At 51.7% G+C, this 12,782-nt stretch overlaps 1 protein-coding gene across 1 annotated transcript; it reads right to left on the bottom strand.

Moving 5' to 3' along the window:
- Positions 1-324: 324 nt before the first annotated feature.
- Positions 325-12,274, bottom strand: Nfatc4 (nuclear factor of activated T cells 4). Its single transcript, XM_010626959.2, has 9 exons — positions 11,161-12,274; positions 9,527-9,689; positions 8,735-8,934; positions 8,312-8,484; positions 7,695-7,835; positions 6,807-6,862; positions 6,416-6,542; positions 5,669-6,250; positions 325-4,942 (listed from the first exon to the last, which is right to left on the bottom strand). Exons 1-9 carry the CDS (start codon positions 12,147-12,149, stop codon positions 4,875-4,877), a joined length of 2,499 nt encoding a protein of 832 aa, XP_010625261.1. The 5' UTR covers positions 12,150-12,274; the 3' UTR covers positions 325-4,874.
- Between the last annotated feature and the right edge of the window lie 508 nt (positions 12,275-12,782).

Below are 12,782 nucleotides of genomic sequence, written 5' to 3'. Positions count from 1 at the left end.
AGTCTAAGTTATAAACTTTCCACTGTGGCTTCTTGGAGTGTTTATGTGGGGGAAGCCAACTGCTTTGGCATGAAGATATTCAAGCAGCCTCATGGACAGGTCCAGGAGATGAAGAACTGAGTCCTCCTGCCAACAGCCAGTACCAGCTTGCCAGCCATGAGAATAAACCACTGGAAAATGGACCCAGCAAAACCTTTAGATGACTGAGGCCTCATGAAAGACTCCAAGACAAAGCTGCTCAGCCAAGCTACACCAAATTTCTGACTCCCAGAAACTGTGAGAGATAACTTTTTATTGTTGTTTTAAATCACTTAGTTTTGGGGCAATATGTCACACAACAGTATATAATTAATAAATATTGTCTTACAAAAAAAGAACCACACAATTAAGTAAATTTGGGAAACACTGTATTAGACAGTAATTTAACAGTAATTAAACAGGGATTTATTTACTGGAGATTCTTCCCTCTAATATATAAATGGTCTCTGAGAATCCCCATCCTCTTTAATGGCTCACTCCTCTTTCATCTTGTTAACTCCAGTATGGAAATGTAGTTTGGAAAAGTAAACCTATAATCAACCAGCATCTCAAAGAAAATAACACCAAGATTGTCCAAAGACAGCAGGAGAGGGAGGATCTCTTAAGGAATCAGTCTTAAAATTCTTAGTCTTCCTTCCTCCGAAGCCACTTTTCCTTTGAAACTCTCACAAGATTTGTACCAAGCTGGGGTCAGAGGACAATACTCTCCCTTTCACATGACTTGAACCCAAACATGGCATCTTTACTTAACTGATATTAGAATGATTGATAACACTTTGCAAGACATTCACTGCAATGGCTTGTTCTGAGTCCCAAAAGAGTCGTGTTCAAGCCCTAATGCACAATACCTGCGCATATGACCTCTTTGGGAACAGGGTCCTTAGAGATGCATTCATGTTAAGATGAGGTCATACTACATTAGAGCCCTAAATCCAATGAGTGAAGAGAAGGAGATGTGGACACAGAAACTTGGAAGAGAGACAGGGAAGAGTGCCATGTGACATCAGAGGCAAGATGTGATTGATGCTTTTGCAAGCCAAGGAACACAAAGAATTGCCAACAAGCATCAGAAGCTAGGAGACAGGCATGGAACAAATTCTCTCTCAGAACCTCCAGAAGAAACCTACCCTGCCAACAGCTTGGTTTCATACTTCGGGTGTCCTGAACTAAGACAATAAATGTCTGTTTGTTTAATCCACCCAGTGTGTGGTGCTTTGATAGAGCAAGCCTAGCAAGTGAAGACACTCAGAAAGGACTAGAAGTAATAACCCTGTAGAACACAAAAGTGAATTTCCTCCCAGCCACAAACTGTCACCTTGCCCAACCTTGGTCCCTTGCTTCCTGCCTTACAGTGGTATAGGCTGCTTGGATGCACTCAGGCCTATCCAGATTTCTCAGATGCAGGCCTGCGAGAGAACATAGAGAGACATTCCTTTCATCTCTACCCAAGGATTGAGTAACAAACCTACATTCCTGGCCCTGGAAGCTCTTTATGTCAGGATACTGACATTAGGAATATCTGGTTTTCTCAGAGCACATCGTGTTCCTCACTATAAGGGATATATCCAACAAGTTATCACACAACACAATCATCTACCATTACTATACACAAGCAACAGGAGATAGCTTGTTAAGTGCCCCTTCTCTGAGATCTCAACGTTCCCAGTACTTCCCTGACATTCTGAAAGTGTCTGTTAAACTTCAAGCTCCAACAGGAAAGGAATGATGTTTTTCTCATCCACTACTTTGTCTCCAGTACCTCTCACGGAGGTCATAACATAGCAAGAGCTCAATAAACATTGACAGATGAGGAATCTATCTAGCAGCCCATTGGGTCTGGTGACATATCGGAGATCACACACAAAGTTGATAATCAAGCGCCATCTTGGAAGCCCAGAGTCGTACCCAGAGAAGACTCAATAAGTTCCACAAGCAGCTGTGGGCTAAGTGAGTACTCAGGCTCCAGGATATGTCTGAGAACATCCTTAGATGACCTAAATAGCAAGACAGAGCCAGGTGAGGAATGTGTGCACCCTTCCTCCCCCAGTTCTACTTTTCCAGGTGAAAGCCCAGATAAGTTTTGGAGAAAGGGGCAGAAAAGGTATTTCAGAGCCTGACACTTAGCTGGCAGATGACTCTAGTTTCTAAACTTTCCTATGCAGACCAATCACCTACAGTGCTTTAAAATGAAGATACCTGGGCTCTGCTCATCCAGAATGAAACTGAGTAGATCAAAGTCACCTAGGAGTCTGAATTAAAAGTGAAAAACAAAAGCTCCCAAACCTCCCCAGTAATTCAAATGCAAATAATCCTCAGATCCGCACTTTTTAGTAACTCTGGCCAAGAAGTCTTCTCTAGTTCCAGGGGGAGACCCAGCCTCCTCTCTTCAACTATAGCATCAGGGAACTGCATGTCTGTGTGGTTCCTGGGAAGAGACAGTGGTTCTAGAGTACCAGAACAACAACTTGCAAAGGCCTTGGAGGCCAGCCCACATCTCCATCTCTCCATCTCTCCATCGGGCAAATCAAGCCCCTGGAAGAGCAGACACAAGGAAGTAGATGTGGGCACAGTATGGGGAAAAATTTTCATGGCGGATCCACTGTATCGTTCCCAGTTTAAAACCTCAGGGCCTAATAGGAAAGTTCACAACACCCATGATAACTACATTCCCCAGCAGGCTGAAGACCCTTCAGAATCCAGCCCTACTTCCTCCTTCAGGCATTCCTTATAACCCCCACTCCCAGAATGTATCCTCCTCCCCACCCCAAGCTAAGCCTTTCTTCATTCTCCACGCATGCCAAGCCCTTGAGATCTGTCATCCTTCCCCACCTGCCTCGTCCTCCAGGGCTTCGCCTGTTCTGGTCATACTGCCTGGCCTATCTTTTCCCTAGTCTTAGCCTAATCAACTCTTAGTCATTCTTCATATCACAATTTAGAAGTCTTTTAAACCTCCCCAACTGAATGAACAGCCTCTGTGCTCTGTTCCCTCTACAACCTGTATAAAAAGCATTATACTCCCTAACCCAGGGTTTGATAGTATTCTCTGTACAGGAAACATTTACTGAGTTGAATTGTTGAACTCTAATGAGCCTACTTACTGTTGCCCCAGGGGGCTAGGAGAGGGCTGCTCAATAAATGTTTGACATCATGTGAATGGCAATGCCCTAGCAGAAAACTAAATGGTTCCCCATTGTGACAACTTTTCATTCTCACAGAAACTGACACACGCTGTCAGAAATCTTGAGGATGGAGATGAAGAATGCTAGATGTGACACACGTGTCCTGTGACCCCCCTCTGACATGAAGATTATAGGGTAATGACTCTGGCTGGAGGGGACCTTTGAAAAGCCACCAAGGCCTGCTGAGCTGATCACTTGATGTCACTTTGGTTTGCAACAGTTTGTCAGAGAAATAAAGGAACTTCATTATAAGACAGCAGCAGGACACGATCACCCTGATTCTCTTGTCCACCAGTCCACAGCCAACTTCCATCACACTCACCTGAGTCCTCCTGGAAATTGCCAGGACTGTCTGGATTCACTGGGCATAGAGAATCTCTGTCTACTTTGAAGTGAGGCGAGTGTCCCCAGTACTGACTCTGAAAGTCTTCTGGTTACATCCCCTGCAGGGGAACTGGGCAGTGAAGCTGGCCATGCTCAGTGCCTGCTGCCTGGGCCAGGCTCCTCATGAGTGGGCAAATACAGCTGACTTTTCCCAGCTCACCAGCCATCAAGACAGAGGACAGAGCAGCTTTCCAGCCTGGGCCAGTCAATAATGAGGCACCAGCTACCTAGACACCAGCAGGGGTACATCTACAGGACAAGTCAGGAACCCATACAATGCTGAGTCTCAGAGCTGCTGCAGAGGAGACTGTCTGGCTTCCCTCAGTCACCTCTGAAGCACACATCGTTCCGGGATGTCTTCAAGGTCTCCAGAAGTAGGAGACTCCACAGTGTGCGTAGATCCTTGCCAGCTCTTCGTCATCCTCTCCCTTATTCAGGAATGAGCCTCCAGCCCTGAGCCTCCTGGGTCAGGCTGTGCAAGTGTGAATACACAGCTGGAGGCAGAAAGCCAGGAGTGCACCATTCATCGGCTGCTGATTAGCTATGTGACCTTGAGCAAGCCCTTGTCCCTCTCTGAACCCAGATTCTTCCTCCATAAATCAGAGAGTAACTAGACTAGTGTTTCTGCACCTTAGTTATGAATCAGATTCACTGTAAGACAAAGAAACTTGAAAAAACAGATTCCTAAGCCCCATCCCAAAACTCCTAAAGGAACCTGAACCCCAAGAAAGAAAAGAGTGGAGAAGACTACTCAAGTCCTAGCCTGAGTCAGGAACCCTCTGGACCCATGCTCCCCCACCCCCCTCCACTAAGAAGCTCCTTGGGCTGCGATTTTCCCAGCCATACTTTACCTCCTTCCAACTTCCAGCCTCCTTGGTCCAGGGCATGAGTAAGCTGTACCACCCCTCTCTCCAAAGAGCTCTGGAGCCTGAAGTACTAATGAGTGACCAGTTTATTACCCATCAACTTGTCCCCGGCCTCCCGGCACCATAGCCCGCACACAGTCTGGACATTGTCTTCGCCCTGGTCAGTTCTGGCGCTCAGCCTCAGTCTCCACCCCCACCTCCTCTCTTCCACACTCTCCCTTCCCTGGCCCTTCAAAGCAGCACCAGGCCCAGGGGCCACACCTTAGCTGGGGGAGGGGAGTCAGAGAGACGGGCAGAAGCTGAGCAAAGAGAAATGGGAGACGGGCCCAAGCTTCTGGAGCTTGCACCCCAAGAAGGAGCCCACGAAGGCAGGGTTGAGGCCGTGGCTAGGGTTGCCAGCAGCAGTTCAGGCAGGAGGCTCTTCTCCAGGAGGTGCAGGAAAGCCACTCAGGTCTCGGACAATGATCTCACTCACTGTAAAGGAGGAGCAGTTGAGAGACTAAGCTAAGAGCAGGTCCCCTCCTTTTCCAGAGACCCCCATTCCATTCCAGGCAGGACTTGGTCTAGGACACATCTAGACTCCTCTTTCACTGGGCCTCAGTTTCCCCAATGTGCCTTGACACCTGCTCCTAACCAAATCTTGCCCAACTCTATCCACATGGGCTCCCAGGGCCCCCTCCCAGCCTGTTCTTCCTGGCTTGGCCTGCAATGTTGGGGCAATCAGGATCAGGAGCATCAAATGTGGGTGTAGCCATTGAGAGAAAGAAGAGGCAAAACGGGAAGGCTTCTCATCATCAATGCTGACCACAGAAACTTATGCCAAGGGGACACTGAGGAGGGGGAATGTGTGTATGAGGACCTCAACAAGCCACTGCCCCTCTCTGAAATTCAATATGTGGATCTGCAAATTCAGAGAGCTGGGTGCAATGACCTTGAAAGTACTTCTAGCTTGAGATTTTGTGATTTGAGCAGAGGGCAGAAGCAGGACAAAAACTGGGGCAGGTACCCCATGCATACTTCCAAATTAAATTAACTAAATTCAGGTGGCCACATGCACCACGGCCTTGCTGCCAGGATCCTCCAACCGGCCCTGAGAGACCAAGGATGCCCAGTCTCTGAGAAGCCAAACTCTAGCCCTCAGTAAACATGCAGCGCATTGTCTCGCACCCACTCACATGCACAGCCCCAGTCCACACCCACCTTCCTCCAGCGTGATACCCTGGATAGGGACACTGTCTCGGAAGCCGCTGCTGTAGCCACCCCTGGATTTCTCCTGCTCCGGGGCCCCTTCCCCAGGGCCGTATCCAGGCCCTACCTCATTGTACCCCTCAGTAGGTAAGGGAGGAACACTACTCTGGGGAGGGAAGGGGCCTTCGAGTGGTGGGGATGACGGTAGTGGAGACCGAAAGGGGGCTGGAGGAGGGAATGGAATCCCTAGTGGAAAAGAGGAGCCCCGTTCTCCATACAGGTCACTAGGGAAGGGGCGGGGAAGGAAGGAGACTGGAGGCGGGCGGACACAACCCGTGGTATCCCCAGTTTCGGGGAACATACGCAGGCCTGGTCTGTAGGACGGTGGGGGCCCGGTCTGGGGATACAGAGGGGGTGTGCCGTAGCCAAAGCCTTCTGACAGGTAAGGGGTTTCATAAGCAGGGTCTTCATGGGGATAGGAAGGGTAGGGGGGCCTCGGTGGTGAGAAGTCCATGTCAGTGCCGAAGGGGGGTCCCGATGCTGAAGGGAAGCCCCGGAGAGATGAGTCAGGTAGGGGCTCCTCCTTGAAGATCACTGGAAAGATGGGGAAAGCAGAAGGGCACACTGGTGAGAGTCTGGCAACATCCCCACTGCACATTTTCCAGCCATCTCTGCCCCTCGTGATGGGCACTGCACCCCTCTGCCCAGCTTCTACTCCCCATACTCCTCTACCCTCATGACAGGCTGTCTTAGGCGCACCAGGCAGGAACTTGAAACTCTGGGTAGGACTGCGCTTCCTCCGTCCATTGGAGACATAAAAGTAGACCTGGACTGGCCGGGACACTCGCTTGTTGCTGTACTCGGGGACAGTCAGGGTCAGTGTCACCTGGAGAAAAGCAAAGGATGATGTAGGGAGCCTTCAGGGCGTGGAGGTCGGCCCAGAACTTCCCAAGACCCGCACCTGACCTCCCAGCTTTCTCCTTTCACTAAGGAGTAAAGCTCCTTGTGAGATGAACCTGCTTCCAGAGACTCCTTCCGAAAAGAATAGATAGCTTGGGAATTCACTTCCACGGGTAAGGGGAGCTGCTGGAAAATTTCTTGACTTCTCTCACCCTGACTCCTGGACTAGATACCCCAGGGACACTGGTACCTCATTGCTCTGCAACCGGTTCACTGTGGCCTCCTCCTCCCATTGCAGCTTTCCATCTGTGCAGGGGAAACAGAGTGCTCCAGCTTAACTCCAGGATCCCTGCCTCCTCTCCTAGCCCCCTGTGATTTCCCCTCCTGCTAGAGCAAGGATAAATTCAAAATGTCCATAGGAAGTCTGGCACATAGAGTCTGCTGGGTGTTCACTCAATCCAATAGAAGAGCCAGGGTTCTAAATTGCCCCCAAGGTAAAGGAAAGCAATCTAAGGCCAAAGCAAATGGCAAGGGACTAGAGGGACAGAAGCAACTCTGAAACCCTCCCACGATAATCCTGGCCGGTAAAGTGCTCTGGTTTGAAAAAAACGCAGTGAAACCTCCAGGTTCCATGACTCAGAACTGCTGAGGACTCTCTGACATGGTCCAGGGTGCCCAGTGGGTCTAGGGGCTGGGCTTCTGGTGAGCAAGGTGGCTGCCACAGCAGAAACCCTCAGTGTTGCCTTCCTCTGCCCCTAGAGTTCCATCGAGGGACCTTTCAAGCTCTCACAATCTTATGTCCCATAGCTCAGAGGGGCCTCGGCAAACTGAAAGTGTGAGTCACCCTTTCTTTTCATATGCCCTTTCTACATGAGGCAAATTTACCTCAAGGCTGACTCCTTTTTAACAAACAAGATACCAATTTCTCATATTTGTTCAGCATTCTCACCATTTTAGATTGTTATCATACCCATCTCCCCCTGGGAGGCAGACAGTGCAACGGGGACATAGTCTGTCTGACCCATTAGATAAAGAAACTGAGGCTCAACTTGCTAGTTTTATCACAGTTCCAGAGCTCTTCCATCTGCCAGTCCCAAGCTCTTCCTGCCCACCATCTCCAGCCCAGGTGACTACTCACCAGGGCCCCTCTCAATGAACACCACCTTGGAGTCTGGCAGGAAGTTGGAGCCAGTCAGCACTAATTCTTCACCTCCCCTCACAGAACAAGCGCTGGGACTGTAGGCCTCCACCTGTGGCAGCTCCTGGGCTGAGCGCTGGGCTGCAGAGCAGTGCAGGGAAGAGGCCAGGCTGGGCTGAGCATGGAGGAAACGGCCTCCTCTGCCCACCCTCTGTGTAGTAACTGCCACTGGCCCTGGGGGAACTCACTTCAGTGAAAGACATACAAGTAAACCAATAGCATCCATGAGCTCACATGAACCAGTAAAGGACCACTCCTAGAGCAGAAAGAGTGAACAGGATAGGCCAGGGAGTTACCCAAACAAGTGCACAGGCCACCTCAGGGGCAGCTAGGGGACAGGGTCACTCTGGAGCAGCCCAGAGAGAGACAGTCTGTAGCAGAGACAAACAGAACTCCACCCTTACCACTCCCACATCCATGGTGGAAGTGAGGGCTAAGTACTCTTTAGGGATACCCAGGGCAGACAGGGCACAGGACACTATACAGAGGAAATGGGTGACAAATACACAGACAAGAGAATTTCAAAAGACAGGGATGCCCAAAGCCTCTTTGCTCACAGCACTCGATGGGCACTGATGCTGCCTGCACAGAGATGACCTTCCCACCGCCTTGGGGTACGTGCACCCGGAACACCAGCCGCACACGTGTGTTTTTTCGCCCGATGTCCGTCTCACCCTTCCGCAGCTCAATGTCTGAATTTCGAAGCTTCAGGATTCCAGCACAGTCAATGCTGAGGGCAAAGAATGGATGGGGAGCCCTCCTAGTTGAAGCTGGAATAGTGACACATCCCCCAAAGAGGGGAGCCCCACCCTCCACCCAAAGCCCCAAGACCTTCTCAGGGTGCCTGGAAGGACAACTTTCTAATCCAGAGATGGCCTTACAAGGTGTTGCCCAGCTCCTAGCGATGATGTCTACCTCTTCTGGAAAGAGGAAGCGTGGGCCTTACTGGTCCTAACTTGGGCAGACTTGGGGGGACTTACTTGGCAGCCATGTTGTTCTCAGGGAGCAGGGTCATCTCCAACACTTTGGTACCACTAACAACAGCTTCATAGCTGGCTGTAGCCACCATCTTGCCCGTGATACGGTGTACTTGATAGAAGGCATGAGGCCGCAGGTTTCTTTCATCTGCAGTGCCAATGAACATCTGTAGGGTCAGTGGCTTCTCACTGTAGCCTAGGAGCTGGCAGAGAGAGACAGAGGCCACCTAAGAGAAAGCCCCAAGTTTCTTCCTTCATCCATGCCTGGATTTTCAGTCCACCAGGGGGCAGAGATGGTGAAAGATAAAGGATATCCTGGAAGGGATTCCCTGGGGTGACTGGGTACCAGTTGTGGAGAAAACGTGGCCTGGATTTCACAGTGTTATTCTTGGAATAAAGCCCAAGCTTGGCTGGGCAAAGGAGGAAGAGCTTCCAAGAGAGACTGGCCTAACTCAATATAGAGAAAACCTAACTCCCAGTAACCTTTGGCCTCAGCTGAACCCCTCCCCCACATCTGGCAGGCCACCGTTTTTTTGAGAGTAGACATGAGGCTGGTCTCTCACGGGATGAGTCCAGTGGGGGTAAGAGGACAGAAGAGCAGAAAGTATATCCGGGTCCTTGAAGTGCACCCTCCTCCCCCTACTTCAGCCCTTCCCCCAGGCGGCCTGCAGGGTCAGAGCTGAGAGGGAGTGTGGGAAAGGGCAGTGCCATGGGTCTCTGTACAGTTAAAGCCCGTCTGCAAGGATCTGGGATGGGAAAGGAGACAGGATAGGAGGCCTGCCCTCTGCCCCTTACCTTGACTACTGGGTGGCCACCAGGAGCAGCTTTGACAGCTCCTCGACTGCCTTCTGTCTCATAGTGAGCCCGGTGGTGAGCTCTAGGCTGTACCTCGATCCTCAGCTCCAACTGCTCATACTGGCTAGGCAGAGGCCAGTCCAGAGGGGGCAGAGCAGAAGTCCTGGGTAGGAGAGAAGAACACTGATCATCTGCAGCCTGATCCCAGTCAGGACCAGGCGGAGTCTGTGAGGGAGGAGTATCAGTAGGGAGAAAGAGAAAATCACAGAAGTAGTCCAAAAGCCCAGAAGTAGGGAAAGATAAAGGGACAGAGCCCCTTGAGATGAGGATGTGAAGCTAACAACACCCTGAGACTCTCTATTCCCAGCTCTGAGGGCAGGGTTTGGGGTTGGGACAGGCAGAGCAACACAGTGCCACAGACCAGAAAAGGCAAGAGAAGTGATCCCCCTTTGTTTTACAAATAAGCTGAGTCCTGCAGCCACCCACAGAACCTGCTGATCGCTTTCTGCTCCCAGGCTAGCTCTTTTTCCACTAGTTGAGGCTGGGTAAGTAATGTTCCAGGGTGCTAAGGTGTCTCAAATGGGGTGACTTTTACTATGTTACCCTCTCAGATACCCTAGGTCAGCAGATTTCAACTGGTAATCAGTCCTCTCTTGGTGATATCTGTCAATATCTAGAGACATTTTTTAATGTCACAACTAGTGGAGAGGGTACTCCTAGTGCCTAATGAGTAGAGGCCAGGGAAGCTGCTAAACCATGCTACAATGCCCAGTTCCACCCCACAAAACAAATTACCAGCTGAAGATGTCAGTGATGCTGAGACTGTAAAACCTTGTCCTATGGAAACCCTATAGTATGCTCTGTTCTCTCCTCTAGAAACTTCTTCTGCATGAAGTCAGCTCAGACTGACATCCTAGGTTTTAAGATTGTTTATTTATGTGTTTGTTTTGAAACACGGTATTGCTATGTAGTTCAGGCTGGCCTTGAACTCACTATGTAGTCCAGGCTGGCCTCAAACTTATGGTGATCCTCCTGCCTCAGCCTTCCAAGTGCTGGAACTATAGGTGAGTGCTACCACACCGGCAGTGTTTAATATTATTGAAATAGGCAGCATTCTTTGGGAGTTCAAAGAGTAGAACTGCAGGCTTGCAAATATATGTTTTTCTTTTTTTTAATAAGCAGTTAGGTTTTAAATCAGTACATCAGGCCCTAGAAATTAAGAGTTAGACAAGAGGAATTTCCTATAAGATCATAGAGCTAGCATGCCTCTAAAGTATCAGAGAGGAAGGCTAAAATCCAGCCCAAGTTCCGCACTCAGCCACAGGGCAGAGCTGGGGCTCTGGGACACCCTAAAGGAACTGCCCTCTGCCTTTACCTAACTGGTCCTCCTAGAATTGTGTGGGGAGGAAGCTTTTTCTAATTGGCCCACAGGGATCTGTTGCCCTTCTGCAAATTCTGAAGAGGTACACTTTTACTAATTCTTCTTAAAATGAGATAAGCAGCAGGAGCCCCATAGTTCTATTCCGAAATGTGTGGATGGCACCAAGAACTAAGATCTCTCTTAAAACTAGCCCTTGACCCTCCTGTTGCCCCAGAGGGTTAGAAAGAGCTATGCTGCTAGATGCAACCCTCACCTGAAGATGGGGCTGTGTCCCCCAATCCGAGCCTTGGACCAAGCAAGGGGAGACGGCACTGCCAGGTAGTCCATGCTGGCCACCTCCTTCCGGGGACCCCCGGGAGGAGCCACAGCCTCCTCTGCTCCCAAAGGCAGCTTCCCATTGCATGGGGCAGTCTCCTCAGCTCGAGGCAGGGCCACTGCCTGCTCGCTTGAAGTTCGCCGGGTCTTCTGGGGAATGCTCTCAGCTGGTGGGGCCCCCGAGTAGTCAAAGGGGCCAGGGGAGCCAGCGTCCCGGGCCAGAGGTAATGGAGGTGGTGGAGGTGGCTCAGGCCCCTCTTCCCCCAGGCTGCCTCGACGGGACAGGGCCGGGGAAGCTGAAGATGGGGTTCCAGAACTGGAATAGCGCCGCTTGCCACAAGGAGAGGCAGGCCGGGGAGAGGATGGGGTGGGCCCAGGTGCACTGAGGAGTAGCCAGCTATCCTCAGGCCCTCGGCCTCCAGGGCTTGGACCATATAGGCTCCAGGGATCCTCCGGGGTCCATGGCCTAGGGGAAGCCCGGGGCGAGGGCAGCGGAGAGCCAAGGCCAAAGCGGGAAGCTGCTTCATTCAGCTCAGACTCCACCTCATCGCATGCCGCGTACAGGGCTGCCTCGTCCGAGGCATCGGAGAAGAAGCTCCAGGAGGACAGGCTGCTGCTGCCAGGGCTGGGGCTGAAGAAGGCCCCCCCACCCTGGGCCCCGGCCTCTCGGTAACCCCCAAAGCCTTCTGGTGGGGGGTAATCTCTAGGAGAGCCATCCCCCCAAGGGTCAGGGTTGTCTTCTAGTGGGGCCGGGGGATCGGGGGTAGGAGAGATGGAGGTGATGCGGATGCTGGGACACTCAAGAACACGGCCACCTCCAGAAGCACCTCCAGAACCCCCGCCTGGTCCCCCCAGCCTCACCGACCGGGCAGGCTGGCTCTCCCAGGTGCCAGGTGAAGGGGCTGGGCGGGGCGGTGGTGAGTGCATGCCAGGTCGAGGGGGCGGAGGCCTGGGAATGCCAATAGGGGCAGCTCCATAGGGAGGGGGCTCCCCCAGGGCCAAGCGGCAGCATGGCGGGGCATCCTCTGAGTCCAGTTCTGTCAATGGGGGTGGGGGTAGAAGGAAATAGAGAGAAAGAAGCAGGTGAGACGTCTAGGTTCCTGCAATGACCGGCCCCCAAGCCGTGCTATGCTTCCCCCTCCTCAGCTTGAAGATCCTCTCAATGCCACAAGACAAAAGCAAAGTTGGAAGTCAGAAGATGGAAAAGATAGATGCAGGCGTGCCAGGATTTTCCCACTGAGAACCTGGCATTCCGAGCCCCAGGCTCTGGGATCTAGGGTACCAGAGAGGGGCGGGTCTTAAGGTAAGAGAGGTGGGTTGAGAGAGGCTGGAGCCGGGCCTGGGGGCGTGTTTAGCAAGGCTCTGGGCTGGGCTGGGGGCGACTCACACATGAACCCAATTAGCAGCGGTTCCCAAACCCCCAAATGGAGCTGGCAGAAACCCCAGTTGCCATCGCAACCGTGGCCTGAGGGTGTGGGGAGTGCTCAACGGCTGTGGCGACGAGGAGGCTCCTCCCTCACCCCAATCTGGGGTGGGGGTGCAGCCGAGGGGGTGAAGCTC

This window comes from Fukomys damarensis, unplaced genomic scaffold (assembly GCF_012274545.1).
Source record: "Fukomys damarensis isolate Sample0158 unplaced genomic scaffold, DMR_v1.0_HiC HiC_scaffold_17, whole genome shotgun sequence".
NCBI classification, from domain to species: domain Eukaryota; kingdom Metazoa; phylum Chordata; class Mammalia; order Rodentia; family Bathyergidae; genus Fukomys; species Fukomys damarensis.
Note: the sequence above shows the minus strand (reverse complement) of the source record. Positions and strands in the feature narration are given on the sequence as shown.

Bases quoted from the DNA above. Each gene is read 5' to 3' on its own strand.
- Nfatc4 (XM_010626959.2), bottom strand. From the start codon at position 12,149: ATGCACTCACCACCGCCCCGCCCAGCCCCTTCACCTGGCACCTGGGAG. The intron at 6,863-7,694 runs GTGAGTAGTCAC...TCCCCTGCACAG, and splicing joins GTTCATTGAGAGGGGCCCTG to ATGGAAAGCTGCAATGGGAG. The intron at 4,943-5,668 runs GTGGGTGTGGAC...CCTCCTTTACAG, and splicing joins GGGTATCACGCTGGAGGAAG to TGAGTGAGATCATTGTCCGA.